The sequence below is a fragment of the Talpa europaea genome (genome assembly GCF_964194135.1).
Source record: "Talpa europaea genome assembly, chromosome: 4".
Lineage (NCBI taxonomy): Eukaryota > Metazoa > Chordata > Mammalia > Eulipotyphla > Talpidae > Talpa > Talpa europaea.
Window position 1 is genome coordinate 138,499,310 of NC_140070.1, and position 23,065 is coordinate 138,522,374.

General features: G+C 39.4%; 2 protein-coding genes across 2 annotated transcripts; both read right to left on the minus strand.

The window, feature by feature from the left end:
• Positions 1 to 3,815: 3,815 nt before the first annotated feature.
• On the minus strand, positions 3,816 to 4,172 carry KRTAP8-1 (keratin associated protein 8-1; the record flags this gene model as incomplete). The annotated part of the gene is made up of 1 exon (XM_084231138.1): positions 3,816 to 4,172. The coding sequence occupies exon 1, from the start codon at positions 4,005 to 4,007 to the stop codon at positions 3,816 to 3,818; it is 192 nt and encodes a 63-aa protein (XP_084087264.1). The 5' UTR covers positions 4,008 to 4,172.
• Positions 4,173 to 19,171: 14,999 nt separating this feature from the next.
• On the minus strand, positions 19,172 to 19,435 carry KRTAP7-1 (keratin associated protein 7-1; the record flags this gene model as incomplete). The annotated part of the gene is made up of 1 exon (XM_084231137.1): positions 19,172 to 19,435. One exon carries the CDS (start codon positions 19,433 to 19,435, stop codon positions 19,172 to 19,174), a length of 264 nt encoding a protein of 87 aa, XP_084087263.1.
• Between the last annotated feature and the right edge of the window lie 3,630 nt (positions 19,436 to 23,065).

Below are 23,065 nucleotides of genomic sequence, written 5' to 3' on the forward strand. Positions count from 1 at the left end.
TGAGTGCAACACTTAGTCACAGACTCATAATTCAAGAAATCCTTCAGAACGTTATATAGTCTTGTCTTTCCTCAGGAAGAATTACTCCAAAACATCCTTCAATATAGGAAAAATCTCTCCCCTCCATGACGTGTTCCTCCCTCTCTCCCTTTCTCTCTACCCCCCTTTTCTCCTCCCACCTCTTCCCTTCTCATCTTCTCTCTCCCTTGCAGCTCTTTCTTGTGCTTCCTCTGGAAGCTTCTTTTGTAAATAAAATGCCCTTAATATTCAAACCACCTTTCTAAGCTCCACAAGAGCAATTCAGCAGGGAAGTCTTAATACACAGTCTATTTTTTTAGGTAATTAATTGAAATAAAAAAATAATAAGAAAAACAATACCTTTCTTCATGTGTGTTGTTCTGAGGTAAATCCACATCATAGAATGCACAGAAAGCAGGTGCCCGGTCCACAAATGTTTTTAATAACAATATAAAATGTTAACAAATGGATATTGGATTTCATGGGAGTGCAAACATCTGTTCAAAATACTGATTTCACTTTCTTTGACTATATACACAGAAGAGGGTTTGCTGAATTGTGTGGTATTTCTAGTCTTTTTTTTTTTTGAAGAATTTTTAATTTATTGAAGAAACTTCTTACGTTTTTCATAGTGGCTAGCCAATTTACATTCTACTAGCAGTGCACAAGTTTCCCTTTTCTCTACTGCCTCACCAACCGTTGTTATTTCTTGTTATATATAAAACTATATATGTGTGTATACATATGTATGTAGATATATGATAGCCAATTTAACGATGTGAGGTAATATTTCGTCATGATTTTGATTTGCATTTTTTGATGATTAGTGATGTTGAGCAGCACATCATATAGTTGAAAGAAAGGTCATCATGTGACATGATGGATCTGTCAATTAGCCACATTCATTGCACAGTGTACACACATATCAAAGCATCCTTTTGTTTTTTTTAAATAATAAATTTTATTTTTGTATTCCCCATACAATTGCAGCCCCCCCATTCTGACCCCAATCCCTCCCCTCCCGCCCCCGCCCCCCCAAAAGTGTCTCTGGTTCATAGTTCTTTGTTGATTTTGATTTTCACTTTCTTATAGTTATTCATTTTCCTGGTCCCTTATTTAAGTTTTCTAGATTCCTGCTATGAGTGAGACCATCCGGTATTTTTCTTTTTCTTTCTGGCTTATTTCGCTGAGCATGATCCCTTCCAGCGCCATCCATGTTGCTGCAAATGGCATGTGTTTATCTTTTTTGAATGCTGAGTAATATTCCATGGTGTATATGGACCACATCTTCTTGATCCAGTCATCTATTTTTGGGAATTTGGGTTGTTTCCAAAGCTTAGCTATTGTAAACAGTGCTGCTATAAACATAGGGGTGCAGGTGGAAACAAGTGTTGGAGATGATGTGGAGAGAAGGGAATTTTTATTCACTATTGGTGGGATAGTAAATTGGTGCAACCATTATGGAAAGTAGTATGGAGAGTCTTCAAAAAATTAAAAATAGAAATTCCATATGATCTAGTTGTCTTGTTTGGGGTATTTATGCAAAAATTACAATACCACTAATTCAATGAACTATATGAACCCCCATATTTATGCAGCATTATTTACAACAGCAAAGTTCTGGGGAAAATCTTTGTTGTTTTAGTACCCCTTGACACAAATAAAAATTACATGTATTTGAGACACACAATGTAATATAGTCAGCTATAAAAAATGAAGATGGGATACTGAAGTTTGCAAAAACATAGGTGGACCTAGAGAGTATTATGCTCAGTGATATGTTCAATGAAGGAAAACAAACAACCTGACTTCACTCATATGCAGTATGTAGAAAAAACAGATGGATGAACTAAATAAAACAAAAATAAACTGTAGACTATGAGAACAATTAATAATAGCCAGAAGGGAAGATGGAGCAAAGTGAGTAAAGCAGGCAATAGGGGGGATTTGAATGGTGATGGATAGAATTAGACTTTTAGTTGTAAACTTAATACAGTAAATAAACATGTTGGTTTTTAATACCACATACCACAAACTTATGCAAAGTTATGATACAATGATACTTCTGAAAAATCTTCTCATACATCTCAAATACATATAATTTTTATTTGTCAATTATACTCCAATTAAGCTAAAGACAACATTCAGACCCCTGAACCTCACCAGATATACCAAGTTAGCATTCTTGGGGTATGGTCCAAGAATTATCTTTTTTAACCAGCTACCCAGGTGATTGTCCTGTTCAGCCCAATTTCAGAAACAATGAATCAGATGCTCTCTGAGGTCTCTGCAAATATACATTTTGTATGACTCAGTCACCATACTAGAATAATCAAATAGATAATTTGAATCTGACCCTCTAATCCCTGAAAAATCTCTCTTTCGTTTTCCTGTTCTACCCTGCATGTTTGATAAATTACAGTTCTCAACATGAATTAACAGGTGACTACTAGAAAGTTACAAGCTGGAGATTTTATTAGCTATAACAATAGTTGGCTGGAGAAGAATCTACTTTAGATCCTTTAAAAAGATATCTTCTGAATTTTTTAAAAAGATATCTTTTGAATGAAATATGGTGGAGAAAATACTTTCTTCTGGAATGATCTCTCTGATAGCCTTTACATTTTTAGCTACGCAATGAATCATGTGCAATATAACCACTTGCAAATATTCCAAAAAAGAGCAGGGTTAAGCCAAATCCTGCTGACACCAAGGATATTTCTATTCTACATAAAATGTTTTCAACAGGATTGAGACATTTTTGACTCAGCTAGTAAAGGAGTATCATTCTCTTCTCTAAAGGCGTACAGAGAAAGGCTGATATATCTTCAGAAAAACATCTTCCTTATCGTTACCTTTGATTTTACAGGTATGTAGAAATGTACTCATGTCTTTTAAGAGTGAAACTAACTACTGGGAATTGATTCTACAAAGATGTAAGAAGCTTTCCATGAGTGTTAACTTGGTGATTTCATATGGGAGATTTGTACCTTCTCTAAAAAATGCTCAGCTCCTAAAATGTGTCTCTACCTCTTCTATCACTTGGTGTTCCAGAATCCTGGCATTTTGTTCTACAATTAATCAATCATTGGGCCTTGGGAGCGGGACCCCAGTGGGTTTCATTTGCCTGATATGGATATAACTGAAAAGATTCCTAGATATTAGATTTTCTAGAGGAGAGACCAAAATAGTCAGGTCAGGAGAGACAGGGAACAATGAACGGCGCTTTGGCTGGAGGGCTGGAATACGGATGCCAGCTCAGGGAAGTTTGTGGTAGACACTTTTCTTCATCACCACCAGCCCCTCCCTTAATGGTTTACCACACAAGATCAGGGATTATTTGCTTTCTCGCTGCTTCCAACACTCACATTAAAAAAATAAATGCACTTCCCTCCCCACTCAATGCAATAAAATATGCACTCAACCCATCCAGGAAAGAAAAAGGCACTCGGATGAAAACAGTGGGTTAGCTAAGGCAAGTTTATTGAGTATTCAGAAGACACTGCTACATCTTCTCCACTACAAGCGTCAAGAGCATGGTGAACATTTCAAGAGAGGCAATAGGTTTGGAAGCCAAGTTTCTGAAAACGTCGCAACAAACATCCTCCAGGGACAGTGACTGGAGATGTCTTCTGCTCATTCATTTTCATCCCTCGGGATCCTGGTACTAGATTTGAAAAGCAGCGTCTAGGAGGTGGGTGAAGAAACAAAGACAAAAGGAGTCACCAAGGAAGGGGCTGGCAAGGAGGCTCCAAGCCCTGGGAAAGAAGGTTCCACGCCTCGGGAACTTCTGCACATCAGTAGAGAGCATAGGGCCAGTATCTCCTGTAGCCGAAAGACCCGCAGCCATTGTAGCCATAGCCAAAGCCATAACCCACTGGGGTGTAGGTGCTGCCATAACCACAGCCCACACTGTACCCCAGGGGGTAGCCATAGCTGCCCCAGTAGCATCCTGGGAAGACAGCCCCGGAGAAGTTGTTGTAGTACATGGTGTCAGGAGTGGAAGGTGAGGGTGCAGGGGATGGTTTCCTCAGTGTGATGGTTTCCCAGTCTCCGAACCTTCTTTATATACCCTCACCCAGAGGTGTGGTTAAAAAAAAAAAAAAAAAAAACAAGGGCCTCATTTTCATTCTTCACACTAATTTGCATCACAAAGTGCCCATTAAATTGTTTTTCTTAAGATGTCTTTACAGTTGCTTAATATGTCTTTAGAGTTGCTTAAGATGGCTTTAGAGTTGCATAAGAAAGCACTCCTGTGAGAGACTGCAGAGATGAGATGCCTTCAAACAGATGATGTCCCTTCACTAAAAAAAGTATTGCAGTGACTTCAAAGTTCGCGGTCCCAAGTGTCCCAGATACAATTCTCCCTCAGCAGCATACAATTCTTCCTGTAGACTACCAAGTAGTTCGAGATTGTTAACTGTTAGAGTCCTCTTGCTCTTTGAATTTCCCCAACACACAGCAGGAATTCAATAAATATGTATTGAATAAATTAATAAATGAAATAACAAAAGCATAGTGACTGCCTGTGTCAAAATGGAGGTACTTTTTAGTATTCAGTTGATGAAATAATTCTCTCTCTCTCTTTTTTTTTTTTTCATTTTCTTTCTTCTCTCCCTTCTAGGTGACATTTGTTTACAATACTGTACATGATTCAGAGATATAAAAGCACAGCTGGTTTTTCTAATCTGCAAGCCAAATGTGATAGGACACATAGGAAGACACTTTTCTTTCTCTCTATCTAAGCCTGCCCTGTTTAGAAAACTGCTTTAAAATTTTTATCTTAATCATAGTCTCCATGGCTGTTTCTAAATCACAGCCTGAATGAATAATCTTTTTTTATGATTTATTTATTTATGCATAAAAGAACTGGGGTACAAGCCAGAAGTGTGGGGGTGAGAGGATTCACCAGGGACAGAGTGGGGAGCAGAACAGGTGGATCTACTGAAATACACTGCTGAGCAGGCGAGACAGGAGAGGTCTGCGCGCCATGTGGGTTATCTCCCTGGCCGGCTGCAGGATCGAACTGGTGCTGCAGAGGCTGTGGATAGCTCCATAGTGTTGTGCTTAACCCCCTGGGCCATCAGGGAGGCCCTAAATGAATAATCTTGTAATTGAGAAAAATAAATAAAAAGGTGTTTGTTGCTCGGTCCCAGAAATGAATTGACAAACAAATATGATTTGTTTCCTGACATACTTTTTTAAAGTAAATATTGAAAATAATAAGGTAAAAACAAAAATGATTGGGAAATTTTATGCAAATATGTACCATCATTAGATCTAATAGAACCAGATTATCTGGGGCCTCCCTGGTGGTGCAGGGGTAAAAGACAGTGATATCAAGCTATCACCAGCCATTGAAACACGAGTTCAATCCCAGCCAGTCAGGGTGCAACCCACACTGTGCAGCAGATCCCTCCTGTTTCCCCTGCTTCTCCCCTCAGCAGTGTATTTCATTAGTTCTGCCTATTCTGCTCCCCACTCTCTCTGGTGGGTCCCTTTACCCCCCACACCCCTGGCTTACACCCCAGTTCTTGTATGCATAAATAAATAAATCTTTAAAAAAAAACGGATTATCTGACAAATGTGATGTTCTTGTGAAGGGTCAGGTAACAATATTAAATCAACATGATTTCACAACAAATGATCATGCATCCCAGGATAAGAAAAGAAAATCATTATTCCTCTCAAAGCAGAAATTTAGTTCTCAAACATCTATGAAAGGAGGGATGAGAATGATCAAAATTATCTTAGATTATGCAAGACCTAATTAATTATTCCCACATATGTGCACTGAAACTACCCAGAATGGCATTCAGTAGAAAACGTACAGAAAACATAGTATAAGAAGACATGTGGGCCCAGAAATATAAAGGCACAGAGCTAGCAGGGTCATTCTAAGCTATAAAATAAATAGATGTTACTTAATAGCCCCCCAAATATTTTAGATCCCCAAGGTAGCCTTCCTTCCTTTTCCCAGCAGCTAGAATCTAAATTTCTGACAGTACATAGAAGTCACAGACTGAAGCCAAAGACAAGGTCAGACATGGAGAAACACACAAACCTTGCCAGCATTCTGACCACTAATTGGTTAATGGTAGCAGAGGTATTTTTGAAAAGTTAAGTGTTGTTCCACCATCCTTCTTTATGAACACAACTCCTGACCGCTGAGGGTGATTCAGCATTTAAACTGCAAACACTTCATGTGATTTATAGGCAAAGAAGGCTAGGGAATTAAAATTAGCATCATTCCCAAAATATAAAGATAGTTAACTCCCTAAAAATCGTAACATGATTTACATTATATTTCTATTGTCATCATATCATTCTGCTCCTTCCAGATAAAAAGGGGTAATGTTTGGAATAAAGGAAAATTGAAGCAGAAGTAGTATTGTACTTTTGCTACTGGAAAGGAAAGGAAAAAAAAAAAGATCTGAATTAATGCCAAAATTTAATCATGAGGCTCTGTTTAAGGGAGTTCCCCTCCCACTTGCCATATCTGATATGACTTTGCCCTCCAGCAAAACACTCAGTTCTCTGAGTAGCAACGCTGGATAAAAGTTAAAATATAGCAACTATAGGGAACATTCTGAATTTTTTCAGCATTCTACAGAAAAATCCTAATGTGAGAAAATTGTAAGGAAACATATTAGTTATCAACCAGGCATTTAAAAACAAACTTAATAGGCAGCTTAATCTACTGGGCTTATGAAAGCTTTATTCTAAGAAAGGTTTATCAAAGATCTGGGTTTATAGAGCCCAGAGTGTATACAATGTTAAGAACCCTCTTCACAAAAAAGAATATAACATAAGAATATAAAATTAAGTAGAAAAGTAATCAATCAATAAAATGTGAAAAGAAATCACCAAAAATACCAAAGAAGAAATACACAAAAATTAAGGATTAATCAAAATCACCAATACTGCAAAATTCTGAATAAAATATTTTTACTGCTAACTAGCTTCTGGCTACAACATTTCAAACTGTTTTCTTCTCTAAGGCTCATCCTGTCCAGGCTAGGGGGCAAATCTGTACTGGAGACATGCCAGGTGGTCCTGCAGCTTCATGTCACAAATTCTGGGTGAATTGAGGGTGGCTAAGTCCACAGAAAGTCCACACCCCCCACCTCCACCATCCAACTGAAAGAGACCTCCAACTCAACTTCTCCTTAGCCTAGCCCAAAAATGCCTCTGGCATTTCCCTGGCCCCCCAACTTGCAGGGAAAAGGGCAGCAGGTACAACCAACTGCAGATCAAATGTCTGACTTGTTCAAGTTTCTCCAAAAAATTAAGTTCATGTGACATGGAGGATTAATAAAGAAAAAATAATGTATTTTCACATATGAAATGACGTAGTATTGGACTAATCATTGCCAGATATTTATTGGTTTGGATAAAGTTCATGACCCTTTTCTCTTTTAATAACAATCCTAGGATTTCATTTCATAAATAATTTTATTTCTCCTTTCATATTTCTTGATTTCAAATAAGGTCTGACCTGAATGAGAACAAAGGAAAGTCTTGCTTCTGACTTTCGACAGAAGAACAAGAAATTTATTGTGTTCAGATTTTAGATATGGAGTCAATTCTAGAATGCACAATAAAACTGTCCTTGTCTTACAAGCTTCAAATACAAAGTTTCCAGCTTCAAAATATTGCAATTCATTAGAAATGAAAGAGAAATTACACAGTAATGCTTTGTTTTTATCATTTTTTATTGATATTGTGTCTATCAGTGTATAACACTGGATATGATTTATGGGTACAGGTTTACACCTCATCAGATTATGTTACCACCCTACACCCCCACAAAGGCACCCAGAGTTCTCCACCCTAGTCCATTCGGACCAATGGACTTGCTCCTCAACTGCCATCCCCTCTCTGGTAGCCTCAATTATGCAGTCACATTTGTTGGTTTTGTTTTGTTAGTTTTTGTCTGTTCCTTTGCTTTGTTTTTCATATTACACCTATAAGTAAAAATTATCCAAGTTCTCCTGACTTGTTTCCTTAACATAATCTTCTCCAGTCTTCCATTTTCATCCATGTTCTCAGGCAAATGGCAAGAGTTCATCTTTTTTGGTTGTTGAGTAATATTCCAGCTTGTGTGTGGGGGGGGTGTGTGTGTGTAGATAGACAGATAGAGATGACATTTTCTTAATTCATTCCTCTGTCATTGGGCACTGAGGTTGTTGCTATAACTTTAATATTGTAAATAAGGCTACAATGAAAACAGGAGTGCACACACTCCTTCAAATTAATGTTTTTGTATTATTCAGCAAGATACCTAGGAATGGAAATGTGGACTCACATGGTAGATCCATTTTTAATATTTTGACAAGTCTCCATAATGTTTTCCACATATATCAATGTTTTCTCTATAATGCAAAAATTATTTTCATTATTCTTTTCCAAAATTTATTCTCATCAATATTCTTGTACCACTATGATCTTCTGGGCATTTTATTAGCTGCTAAGATTTGAAAGATGAATGAGATGATAATTAAATGGAAAATGATAAATAGTGAAAATACACTGTTATAAAATCTATGCTACAATTCCATATATCCTCAGGAGATCTTTGGGGTGATAAAGAATGTGAACAAGTCTGTGGAAGTAGAGAAATGTCATAAAAAAAACTTATGAAAGAGATAAGTAAGTACTTGAGCCAGACTATTTCACTGATATGCATTGACATACTGGATTTGGGGAATATTCCAGAAAGAGGAGGCGGCCAAAAAAGTTTCAAACCTCACAAGTGGTAAACAGTAATGTACCATCTAGTAATCCCAGATAACTTGCTGTGGCCACTGCCTCATATGGAACAGAAGAATGAATGCAAGATGGACATGGAGAGTTAGTCTGGGCATATGTGACTGACCATAATCTCATCTGAACACAAAGGGGCCATGCATACCTTAAGCTGGGGAAGCTTGGTTGACTGTGTTTGTTAAAGATCATTCCTCTGATGGTGGATAAGATGAATTAGAATTGGGAAGTCCTGGAAGTCTGAAGACCAAGTTTAAAATCATATCCATTAAGAATGCTTTGGCTGCAAGAAACAATATCCCCAGACACAAGTTGTTTAAACAAAAGGAATTTCTCTTTCATAAATAATGGGAAATGAGAATCTTCCTCAGCCAATTCCAGAGTTAGTTCAGGGCTGGATAATATTAATGTTCAGAGCTGACTCAACTGTGAATGGCCATCTTCTCCTGAAGGCCGCAGTAAGTAAGGGCTCACAGTCTTACACATCAACACCTCAGAAACAGGAAGAGCCAAGAGGGCTTCACCTCATATCACACCCTTTCCTTGTCCATCTAGAAAAATCATTTCACTTTTGCCTCCCAACTACTTTCCTTCAGTGAACTGAATCACATCCCACAGTTGGGCTACAAGGAAACCTGGGAAAGTGTCCATCTGGCATTTTCTCTTTTTAAAAAAAATTATTTTATTTTATATATTTTACATCATTTCTCATTTTTGTACAATGGATGCTTTTCATCATGGTTATAGTCCCCACGAAATTCCCACCACCCAATTACACGTGAGCTATCACCATGGTCCTTTGTCCTCTTCTTACCTCTGTTTTTTGTTTTTTGTTTTTTTTGATCCTACTCCCTCCCTCTCCCCCCACAGAATGTCTCTGGTTTATAGTGGCCTATTGATTTTGATTTTTACTTTATTATAGTTACTTTTTTTTCCTGACCCCTTATTTGGATCCTCTATGGAAAGCTGTGTGGAGGTTCCTCAATCTGCTAAAAATGGAGCTTTCATATGATCCAGCAATTCCACTCCTAGGTATCTACCCAAAGGACACAGAAACATTAATTCCAAAAAGCACTTGTACCCCTATATTAATTGCAGCGCTATTTACAATAAGTAAGCTATGGAAACATCTGGCATTTTCTACCTGTGTCATGAGAAGCAAACTCAGGCAAAAAAGAGGGGGAAATGGATAGCCATTGCACTGATCACCAATAGTGGCATGGGAAAGCCACAGGGGTAACTAAGTTGGCAGTATTAACAAAAGGGCAAATCTAAGAATTTGTAGGGAGGTCAACTTACAAGTGTGAGTTAACATTGTCTATGGGAAACATCACCAATATCCCCACAGGGAATTCTGCTCCAAGATAGCCATGGAAGACATTGTGGGCAGGAATGTCAAAGGTCAGTGCTTCCCGATCTTTTCCCCATTGGATCACACAAAGTACATTACACATCTTTATGACAAGTGACATAATCTAAGAAGACCCTCTTAGAGGAGACAGCCATCCCGGGAGCTCAGGCACCCCAGAATCTGTGCCAATCAGCTGGTGACTCTCAGCCACAACACTGTGAGTCAGTGTTGAGGTCCCCAATTGGGAAGTTCTGCCAGATACTTGGGACAATTATCAGGCAGAGACAACATCTAATCACTGCTACAGGAAGCATATAAAGAAAAGCTCCGTGTTTTCCGAATGTGAAGTTATCTATGGAAGATGCTTGTTTAGCTCCTTGATTTAAAGTCCTCTAAATTATCATCTTTCAGCTATTACTGACTCATAGTCAGAAACTGTGACCTCAAAATATGACTTCTCTTCCATTAATTTACTAATGTCAATGCAAAATTTAATTATTGTTGCTTAGGGACTCCTATTCAGAAATTGCATCTGCTTTTTGATGAAATTAAGATTTATACCAACACCATAAGATGATACCATCTGAATACCAAGGACTGATGCTCAGGAGTCCCTTGGCAATCCACTCACCCCTACATTTGCAAATCCAATCTGTCACAAAATATTGTCAATTTTACCTTCCCACAGTCTCTTGATTTCATTAATTTCTGTTAATCTCCACTTCACTACCTCTGTTTGTAACTGTTTCCTAACAGTACAAATTACCATCAACCTGGTGACTGAGAACAATGCAAAATTATTATCTTACCATTCTGGTGACCAGAAGCCCCAAATCAAGGTGTCCTGGCTTGTCACACCCAATGGATCTGAGGGGCAAGTCCACTCTCAGGCCTCTTTCAACCCAGAGGTAGCCTGCTTTCTTTAACCTGTGCCAATGTTCTTTTGTCATTCTCTTCCTCCTGTCCCCACATCGCTCTGTACTGACTTTGAGCCTCCAGCCTTCCTTTTGTAATGACCCCGTGATTGGATTGAGTCCCCTGGTTAAGCTGGGGTGCTCTCTGGTCAAGAACCCTAATCCTCTTGCTAGATCCTTTTTACCATGTCAGGTAATACATTCACACAGCTTGCAGGGATTCAAGAGGGGACAACTTTGGGGGCCCATTATTCAGACCGCCACACTATCTAATTCAAGCTACTGGTTTATGTAACTACATAAACTACAGTAACCTTGAAAGCAAGTATCATTTCTCCCCTTCTGCTTCCTCAAACCAAAGTGCTTACAAAATGTAGATCTGGTAATGACAGATACACACACAATATTGCAATAGTTTTTCATTGATTTTAGGATTTTTTTTAATCTTTAAACTGGCCTAAAAAAAAAAATTCCAACTCAGTCTGCTTAAGATTCAATGATTTGTCTTCTTGTTTTTCAAACATATCATGCCCGTTCTCACTCTCAAGCTTTGGTACTACCTGTTGTGCACGGAATTCTCTTGCCTGGTCTCTCCTCATCAGTTGCCACCAAGCTTCAGAGTCTAGCTCTATTAGTTCCTTTCCATCATTAACCCTTCTCCAACTAAGCCAAGGTGCAACCATAGTATCAAAGCAGGACTCCACCTCCCTCACATCTGTAATACTTTTCAGAGTTGACTTTCAACATTGATTGATCTTAACATTGCCTCACTAACATGGTGATTTAATTGGCTTTGATTCCTGGATGTCTCACTATTGGACATATTATTATAGGTTTTATAAATATCAGTTCAATGAATGTTTTAAAACTAATCTAAAAATATTATTTGCAATTCCAATATAAGAATATTCTAAATATTCTAACTTTGCTACTCACATGCTATGAGAATTTAAGCAAATAACTTTTCTGGACCCCCAAATCATTCCATTGTAAAATGAGGTGAATAGACTTCCTAAAACACCATATTAACTGTTGTATGACTGTCTTGTTGGAATTTGGTCAAAGAAGGTATAAGTAGAGAGAGTGCCTTTGCTTGCTGCTTTACCTAACCCTGCTAAGACAAACTCCCTCCTTCCAATAACAGTGCTGTGATTGAAGAATATGTCAATACCTCTACAAGACATTTGCCTGCAGTTATTTCAAAAGTTTTATCTGTGCAAGAATCTTCCATAATATTTGTTGCAGCAACAAGCACTAGGCATGTTCACTTCCATTTAGGCATATAGGTAAGGAGAGTCCTGGAGCCCTCAGTGGATATTTCAAGTTTTAATGCTCTCAAGGAGCCAGACACACAGGCACACCAGGCAGGGAGGCTGGCTTGCAAGGAGGCAGGCACAGGACAGGCGGAGGTTGCAGGGGGTGGGTGGATGATGGGAGGCAGGGAGGCAAGCAGGTAACCATGCCTCCCAGTCCCCCGACCAATTTTTCTCTGAGTGATGCCACCCTTATAGCCCCAGCCTCTAGGCTCAGGTGTGTACACTTACGCATGCCCGCACCTATACTCCAGGTGTCCACAATCAGGCATGTGCACCCCACATCCTCACTCCCACACACCTCCTGCAGTAGCACAATCAAGGTGATAGCCACAGGTGATAGCCACAGAGGCTAGTGGCACAAAAAGTCTAATTACTCCATTTACCCTACAATATTTGTATAAAAATGTATATTTCCAAGGTCCAAAGAATCCTATAGATTCTGATTCCTTTGGTGTGGCTGGGGGTCAAGGAACCTGCATTTTTAAAAAGTAACCCAGTGGTGCTTTGGCCACCACTTGAGAAAAGCTATGGAAAATGTGGTCCTCCTTCACAAAACACCCAACTTGACATGGGATGCGTGGAAAATGAAGAAGAAAAAGACACCTTCTTAACAGACTTCATAACTGGAGTTGATGTGACTTATTCTTGCAACTTTGCTCCCCAAAGGACGTTTCTTGATGCCTGGAGATTATTTTGTCTCTCCTGGTTGGAAAAAGTTACTGCTTGGCATCTAATGGGTGGAGACCAGGGCTGCTGCCTGACATAGTGCGATGCACAGGAAAGCCCCCCACAACAAAGAACTAGGCATCCCCACATGTCCATAGGGCCAAAGTCAACAAGCTGCTCAGAGTGAAGGTCAGGTGCCATCAAGTATGATGAGCGGGCAACTTACCCAGGAAGGTCACTTGACAGCGCCCAGGCTGGCTGACCAAGTCCCTAACTTGAGACACCATTTCAGTGTCTTGCTATCTCAGCACTTTGGAGGCTAAACCACATTGTGAGGCTATGCGGCTAATTATCAGTACAGCGCAAACACCTCATTAATGCAACCAGCTCTCTGAAGAAGAACCCGTGTGGTTTCTTAAGAAACAACATGACGCCGCAGTACCGGCTGGATGCATAACAGGCTCACAGGCCATGGCCCGGAAAGCCTCAAGTGTTTCACAACCAGCTGAAAAATGTAATTCCAACGAAGGGATGATTTTTGCCCAAAGCTTTCTCACTGGTGGTATGTGAAGGTCATGGTTAGTGTCCACCCTCCATTGTAGGTGATGCGAAATGAAACAGCAGAGGTCCTCTCTGGTCACACAAATGGGGTAATCGAAGCTGAAATTGGAAATAATTATAAACTTTTAGCACAGCACTAACCTGCAAACTGAGTTAGTCAAAAGGACAAGAAGGTCTCTTGTGCTACCTCATTGCTAAGACAGACTCTGGCTAGAAACCTGACACTTGAACTTAATTACTGACTGGTTGACTTTTGGAAGCCCCAAGGTCATGGCCTCCTTTCTAGTGACCTTGAAAATAATGTTTCCTGTTGTTGCCCAACAACAAATGATGGAAAGCAAGATCATCATCTCATATATCATCATTCTTTAAAGTCTGCTGGAGTGGGGGGGATGGAAATACATAAATAAATCTATTTCATTTTAAAAATTAGGACCTGAAATCCAAAGCTTTCTTTATTTGAAAATTTACGTATGTTCATCAGGAAAGTTGAAAATTCCCAAGTTGCAACTAAGTGCATTGGATAGAGAAGCTGCAAATTGGAGAAAATGATTTGTACTTGCAAAGCAGCAGGGAGGATGATTAGGAAGGGAAGAAAAAAGTGCAGAACTACAGAGCAATGTAGTGCAAACATTATTGTCAAAGAGAACATCAGGAGCCTGAGAGGCAAGTCACTGGGGAAGAATTGGTGACTGAGAAGTAACGGGGTATTTTTAGAGATATACTGGACACACACACTCAGAAGTTTAATAGAAAAGTCTAAGGGTCTCTGCTTGACAAGCATTAGAAACAAGAAATAATTTGCTCCATCTGTTAGAAAATTCTCCTGCTACAATGTTTGTTTTTTTCCTGAAATAGCTTAGGAAAAACCTAAAGTCATTTTTCTATAAATAGTAAAAATAAATAAAATTCTAAGAAAATTAATTTTTTAAAAACTTTCTTTTTAAAAAAGAAAGTTAAAAAACCTTTCTTTTTGCTGAAAATGTTAGTACTATTTCATCAACACTTTGAAATCTGGGTCAGGAACATGTAGTATATATGTACACCGTGGAATACTACTCAACTGTTAAAAAGACAAACTTTTGCCATTTGAGACAACATGGATAGAACTGGAAGGGGTGATGCTAAGGGAAATAAGTCAGAAGGATAAGGACGAATATCTCTATGTGGAACATAGAGAAACAAAACAAGGATCAGTTAAAACCGAACCAATAACATTCCCTAAAAATCTGACTATAGAATTGAAGCTACTAGGGAAGGGAAGGGAAAGGGGGAGAGGGAAGAACAAAGTGGCCAGGGGGTCCAGTAGGCTATGGTGGAGGACCATGGGTGGAGGATTTGGGTGATGGGTGTAGTGTGGTAACAAAACCTAAAGGGGGAGATCTGATGCCTCTAATACATAATCAAAATTGTAAATCAACACTACCCTGATTAAAAAAGAAAATTAAATCAATAGAGGACCTCAGACCAGTTAGAATAGTGATTATTTACAGGCTAAGAAACTACAAGTGTTGGTGAGGATATAGAGGTGTGTGAGTGTACACCAACCTCATGCACTTTGGGTGGGAATGTAAACTGGTACAGTTTTGGAACTACATGGAAAACAGTCTGAAGATAACTCAAAAATCTAATAGAACAACATATGACCTAGTAATCCCACTTGAGGATATTTAGCCCAAGAATATCTAAACACTAATCTGAAAGGATACACACACTATGCCTGTGTTCAGCCAGTCCCATAACAGAGCCCCTGCACAGCTTCTCAGTAGATCAAATCTGAATCATAACAATGGTCGTGACAGCAGATGATAGAATAGACATGAACACAGAGAGCAATGGTTGCCCAGCAGTGAGCACACTGCTCAGCCATCCTTTAGTTTCAAAATACCAGTCTTCCCATAAGGGATCTAGGGTTCCTGAGAGAAGTCGCTGACCCCATGATTAGAGTAGAAAAGGACAAGATGAGCCTGAAATACCTTGTTGAGCCAAAAAGTAAGGAAATGATCAACTAACAATGGGGCCATTTCTAAAGGACATCAGAGCCAGCAAGACAGTGAGCCTATGTGCCAACTGGGACATGAGCAGCAAAATGAATAATAACATAAAAGGATTACAACATATTGAATGAAAAAAAAAAGAGTCCATGAGCCCATGTGGATATAAATATTGTTACAAATATATAAGCAAACAAAAAATAAATGGAAGGTTATTTTTTATAGTTCACTGCCAAGTCATGTATGTAGAAGGATTTCTGAAGTCAGAAAATTGTGAACAGATCCTAAATTGAGTGTATGAAAGTGTGATAAGGAAGAGTTTGTCTACACTGTCAAAGTATTAATACAGAAATTAGTTGTTAATTACAAAAGGGAAAATAGCAACTTTGCAGGGAAGAAACTCAAAGGACACTTCTTTCATCAAATGGTAAAGTGTACACCAACCAAAATGCGTAAGTCAACCGAATGTGCCCCTAGATAAAATTCACAGAGAAGAACACAACATCGCTTCCGTGCCTTTTGAACCCAAGATGCATGCTAGGAGGCAAATCACAAAGAAAGTCAGAAAAACCCAAATCATAAAACAATCTCTAAAATAATTGACCTGCATCCTTCAAATTTGGTCAAAATAATTGACCAAATCCTTCAAATTGACTTTATTGGAAAAAGTCAATACAGACAAAGAAAGGCTAAGGAACTAGTCCAGATTAAAGGAGACAAGATATACACATGATAATGGTTGGGGTGATGGCCAGGGGCAAAAGCAACTGCAAGGGACATTATCAGAAAAATTGAATAATTGAGAGCATGCAGTGTAGATTAGATACTAGTTTCCGATTGGTGTTAAATTTCCTAATTTTCATAATTATACCCTCCCTGCTCTTAGGACAAGTGAGTATGATACCTGCAATAGATCCTGAATTGAATTTGAAACTATGTGTTATTTATTTATATATACATACATAGTAAGACATATATATTATATATAATGATAAAGTAGATAAGACAAAATGTAAACATTCATCTGGTTATGCCAGACTTCTTTGCACTGTTATGGAAACTTTTCTATAAATTTGAAATTATGCCAAAATTTAAAAATTAGTTAAAATCAAAAATAGCTTGGCCTCCCTGGTGGCGCAAGGGTTTAAGATGCTACGTATGAAGCAATCCGCAGCCTCTGCAGCACGAGTTCGATACCCGGCCAGGGAGATACCAGCATGGCGCAGACATCTCCTGTCTCACCTGCTGCTCCCCTCAGCAGTGTATTTCAGTCCATCTGCTTGTTCTGTCCCCCCCTTCTGACTCTGGTGAATCCTCCAACCCCCCAATACCTCTGGCCTGTAACCCAGCACTTGTATGCATAAATAAATAAAATCTTTTTAAAAAATCAAAAATAGCTTTAGAACAGAAAGTACCTGTGAGCCCTGATAACAGAATCTAGATTCTCACAGCTGTTGGAGATGCAAAATCACCCCTTCTGTGCCTGATGCCCTGGCAACGCCCGGTAAACAGGCCAGTCGGCCTTGCGCTGGAGCTGTGCAGTGCATTCCCATTTCACAGACATGCTTATGCATGTACCCAGCTTCCCGCCTATGAAATCTACAACACTGTTTATACTATGTACATATGGACAAGGGGAAGAAATAGCCACAAGTGATGTTATTAGGACAATTGACAAAACCTGAAGATGCACTGTAGATAATAGTATTGTATCAGTGCCTAACTTATTAAAAAAAAAAAAAAACAGAAATTTACTGCATGACTGCTGAAATCCTTAAGATGAACTGGATGCTTCAACAGCGGCCCTCTTGGGTTTAGGTGTTGTTCCTTCAAGGAATCCATGCCTGAATCTGTGTTATACAATTTTTAGGTGCCTCATTTGACCAGTCCTGGCGGTATTTTGTCTTTTAGCCTTGGCACTCCATTTAAACTTTCTCTTCTGCTTGGCAGGATGGTCACACTTGCCGCAGGTCTAACTTCTTAATTTTAATAATTACATTGTTCTGTTCTTAGGTAAATGATGGGGGGGTAGACAGATACATGTGTGTGTGTGTGTGTGTGTGCTATTTTGAGTCCTTGGAAGAAATCGAGTAAAGAATATCTATCAGCGGATAATGATTTATGGCACACTAATTGGCATAAAATGAAAGGTTTGACTCTTCTGGGCAAGGATTGTGTTTTATTTCTCTCTGTCCCCAAATCCTGGGACAATGCTTGGTGCTGTAGCTACTTAGTGAGTGTTAAATATCTCTTGAAAACAGATTCTCAGGTGAGAATCTTGTTTCTTGAAATCCTCGAGAATCCTGAGAGTCTTGGGTGACTTTATTTCCCCCCAAATCCTTGACACAGTAAGCAGAGCCCAGCAATGCTTCATGCCCACAGGAGTGGACTTTACATTGGACTATACAATGCTTTGCTCACATTGCACATAAAGCAGAGGTTTGACATGTCGAGTCAATGAACAATTACTGGATATCTTCTCAGAGATGGGCAGGGGTGCAATAAATAATTGATGTGTGAATTAAAGAGCCTTAATTCAAACAGTATTTTTGCTTTGATCAAACATTTCTCAGTAAGCAAGACAAGAAGCATTTCATAAGTGCAGCCCACTTATCATTTTTTATGTCAAGCATCATTCCAGGAATGTTTTATTTTTAATAGTTACTTGTACAATCAGAGGTCAAAAAGGTAGGAAAAATAAAACTGTCTACCAAAAGGGGGAAAATACTATTTAATTATAGCTGTCAGTTTGCCTTCATGTACACAAACCTTAGGAATTCCTAAATATAGAGGTTCATAACTTAAGTCCTTTTAGTTGAAATTCTTCCAACAGCCTGTAAGGTTCAAATATCTCTAGAGCTGAGTTCAGGAGGAAAAGGAAATGAATCAAAATGGAAGTATGTCACAAATGAAAGGAGGAAATAAATGTTTAGCATGCAACAGCTGAGAAGTGTTCCTGTTTATAATTAGCATAGAGAAATACTCATGTTTATGGTATACATGCATTGAATTTTGGTCATTTTCCAGAAATTTATAAATACTGAAATCTCGACATAAAGGGACAAAATGGTGAGGCATCTTCCCCTCCTAGTGTAAAGTCTCAAGTCAGACTGAAACATGGCTGAAGTCAGGCATTGTAGGTTGAAACCGGCGGATGGGTTCAAAAGCAGAAAAACCCAGTAAAATAAAGAATCAGAACAAAAAAATGTGCAGAAGGAAACAGATTTATTAAGAGACGGTGAAACCTCTCACTACCCAACCCAACTTGGAACAGGTGGATGTTGATGGAGAATTTCACGCCACAAGAGCAGAACAACTATAGGGAAGCATATTTGCCTCCCTGCTCCAATTGTTCATTGGAGAAATCCACCTTGCTGCCTCGGGCTGCGGCTGAGTCTCAGTTCAGCATTCGATGCCTGGGTGATTGTTCAGTGCAGACTAGGCTCTCAGCCGGCAGTCAGCAAGAGAGGGAAGATGAATCTCCCGGGCACATCTGGAAGCAGAAAGACAGTCTATGCTCTTCAGGCTGTTCTGCGCACAAAGAAGTGAGGGAGAGTTCTGGAGTAACTTGGGGCTTGGGGTCCATTAGTAGGTGCTGTAGCCAAAGCCAGAGCCGGAGCCCCATGGCCTGTAAAAGCTGCCGCCGTAGCCACAGCCCAGGTTGCCGAAGTTGCTGCCCCCAAAGCTGTATCCCAGGGAGTTGTAGCCATTGCAGCCGCAGCCATAGTTCAGGGGAGAGCCCAGGGGCACCACGCAGTTCAGGGGGGTGGCTCTGAAGGTCCTATGGAAGTTGGTTCCATAGCAAGGATAGCCTGGGAAGTAGTTTCCACAGCAAAAGAAGCGAGTCATTGTGGCAGGAGTGGAGAAAGATGTGGATAGAGGGTGAAGAGCAAGGTACCCAAGTGTGAATGAAGGTCTCTGTCTGCCTAGGGCTTTTTATACCTCCAGCAGGTGGGCATGACACCCTGATCTAGACATTCTCACAATAATTTGCATAAATAATTCTATCAGTAGCTAATAAAATGTACACAAAGGAACCCACAGACTCATTGCCCATGTTTTTTGTTGGCTTTCTGTTTGCATAGGAATGTTCGGTGCCTTCAAAGCTCCTGCCCATCCTTGACACATATTTGAATCCTTTTCAACAGTGTCCCAGCATTTACCTTCTGTTCTAATTGCATCATGTGAGTCTCTAAATCCTCTGATTATAAATTTGCCCTAAATGACCTTGCCACACTTAAAAAGCTTTGGCAACAATGTAAACACTCCTATAATTTCTTGAAATTCCATCCATCTTTCAAAAACATTGGTTTATCAACTGTTTAATGGGTACAGGGTTTCTCTTGGGATGAAAGGAATGATTTGGAACCGAGGGTGGTGGCTGCAAAACATTGTGACTGAATTAACCACCACTAAATTATTTGCTTTCGAAAGGTTCATTTTAGGATATGCATTTCCACCTCAATGAGATGTTATCTTCAATTTTTAAAGCATTGTTGTACAAATCCATCTAAACATGTCTTTTTACAAAGGCTGCAGGGACACCAAATAATAGGATGGCTGTGGATAACCCAGTAATAATTCTTATGCATTTCATTTACGAGCATCTGCCTTGTTAATCCATTCTTATTTTTCCATCTTGAGCACTGCCAAGTTACCTTGTTGTGGAGTTGCCATACTGAAGCTAGGTGGAATGAAGCCTGGTTTCAAAGTCATGTTCTGCCATGCTTGGTTCTTATTGACTCCTAGTAAAACAAGCCCAGGTGCTGCGACCTATTACGAAACACCGGTTACATTTAAGGGGATAGCCCTCCCTTCTGCTCCCGCTGGTGCCTGTGTGGCTGTTTTTTCATTGTGAGAGTAAACCAGAGGAATTTGAGCTCAGCCAAGCTCAGTCAATTTCAATTCAAATGTTTAGGAAATAATCTGTTTTAGATGTGAATTAAAAAAATCTGAATTCTCTGAAAGCAAAAAAAGAAGACATTGATACCCGCACTTTTGTATGTTTTCTTTCCCCTTAATCAGCAATCATGGAGCCCAACAGGCAGAACTAATTATTCCAGTTAGATATCTCTGTATTAAGATTCTGTCTCTCTCGGGCTCTCTGACAGAAGAGCTTCCTACAGATTATTCTACATAAATGGATAAAGCTTCCCTGATTCAATAAACTGATTACATTTTGTGAGAGTTTATAGTTGAAAAGAATCAAAAGAGAGAGCCCCAAATTCAATTTTAACAAAAGGAATGTTTTTAACAAAAGGAATGTTTTTAACAAAAGGAATGAACTAAAATGAGGTGGCTGTGTCCTCAGGGGTGCACATTATATAAAATCCATGTTAATGAATCCAGAAGATTCAAAAATATGTGATTAAGAGATGGCTAAGGTGACTAAGAATAAAGTGAAAAATTTAGCTACTGATTGTGTAGACCTTCAAGCCTGCAATTTGAATTTAGTGCCACCGGGTGGCAGTGGTATTGTGGCCCGACCATTCTCTTATGTAAGCAGGCAGAAGAATCCACTGAAAAACGTGTTTGAAATTCAGATTTCCGGGAATCGACTCTCTCACTACTGCCATGCAATTCTGGAAACTTCTATTTTTAATGAGTATCTCAGATAATTTTCATGACTACATCATCCAGATAAATTCCGGGCCAGTCTTTCATACGATTTCAAGGAACTGGTCTTTGCTTCGCTGTATGAAATGGCCTTCAGCTGTTTCTCTCTCATTGCTAAGTGTTTAGGAAAAATACCTAAGATTCCTCACATAGTCTGGTTCCTGTCTAAGAACTCTTCCTCACTTCCCGCTGCTCAACCTCTCCTCTGATCCAGCCACTGTGGTCTCCTTCTTCCATGTCTGTCTCCCTCATCAGATACCCTCAGCATAGGCACCTGATCCGTCTTGTTTGTTCCTGACTATTACATAGTGGGAACTCAGTAAATATTTCTAAATCTCTTCAGTGAATGAATGAACGAATGAATGATTGTCGGGGCGCGCCATCAAAGATGACAATGATTTCAACAGGTAGAGAAAGGCAAAGGTAATTAGGAAGAAGGACATTCATGGGCAAACGTAGCAGACCTGTGTCTGGGGACTGGTGAGCTGATCCATTTGGGCCCAGCCCATATGTGGGGAAGTAAAGGGGAACTTCCTGGTAAGTGAATGTTGTAGCTCCAGAAAGGATGGCTTTCCATGCAGCGTAGAGATAAAGAGCAGTTATGAAGGGATTTAATTAAGGAAATGATGTGACTAGAATGGACTTACTGTGAATGATGGATTGTAAGGGAGATGTATGGAGGGAGGGGGATCTATTAGTATTCTACTAGAATTGTGAATTCAAAAAATAAAGAAGAACCTGAGGTAAGCTGGTGGCAATAAAAATAGGGGAAAAAATGACATATTTGAGTGACATCATGGAGGGAAAATGACCGGGACTTAGCAATGCATGAAGTCATCAGTCATTGAGGAAAGAAAAGGAATCCAAGGACTTACTCCTGGGAAAAGGTGCTTCTGTTTACAAAGGGACACCCGGAGAGGGATTTTAATTTGAGAAGTCAATTTTGTCAAGGAGATTATAAGTAAACATTTGGAAATAAAAAAAAAAAACAGCTTTGACTTGAAAAGGTAAATAATTGGGGCTTCATTTGCCTTAAGATAAATACATCAAACAATGTTGGTGGATAAGATTCGCCAGATAAAAGACTAACAACAGAACGTTGGGTCCACGCACTTTAAGGAGAATGAAGAACAAGAGAAGTCAGCGTTGGCACTCAACACGGGTCAGAGGGTGGCAGGCAGTGAGTTCAGTGAAATTAACAGTCATCACGCAGGTGGACATGTTCCAGAGCAGAAGCACCAGCAGAACTTGATGTCGTGAGAGAGTCCAGAAAAATGAGGATCGAGACGCCTCCCTGAATCTGGCAAACAATGATGAGTCTGAGGGGGAGAACTCGGTATAAGGAAGGGGAAAATCTATGCTGTAAGTGATTAACAGTTGCAAAACTGATCTTTAAAAATAACTAAAAATAACAGTCTTCTACAGATAATTATCCAACTATATTTCTGATCTCTATTTCTAACTATATCTACACCTCGATCTACCTCGACAGTGGATAGAGACACAGATCAGGAACTACTGTTTGATCCTTCTGCCTTTGAGCTATCTTTCCTCACAATTTTCTCCCTCTCCCTGCTTACATCATATATATATCATATACGTGTATATATTAATTATAGATGTACACACACATTAAGCAATCCTGCATAGTAGAGCCGGAGGAAACACTAATCCAACTCTCTCTTCATTTTATTCATGAGTGAGACGTCAGTAACGAAGTGAACTAGCCAATCTCATATTACCAATGTTGACTCAAGCCTAAAATTAAGCAGCTTTGAGCCCTGGGTTCATTATAGACTTGAATGTAACTAATTGCTCAGGAAAAAAAAAAAAGACTCCTTTTCTGCTCTTCAATTTCTGTGG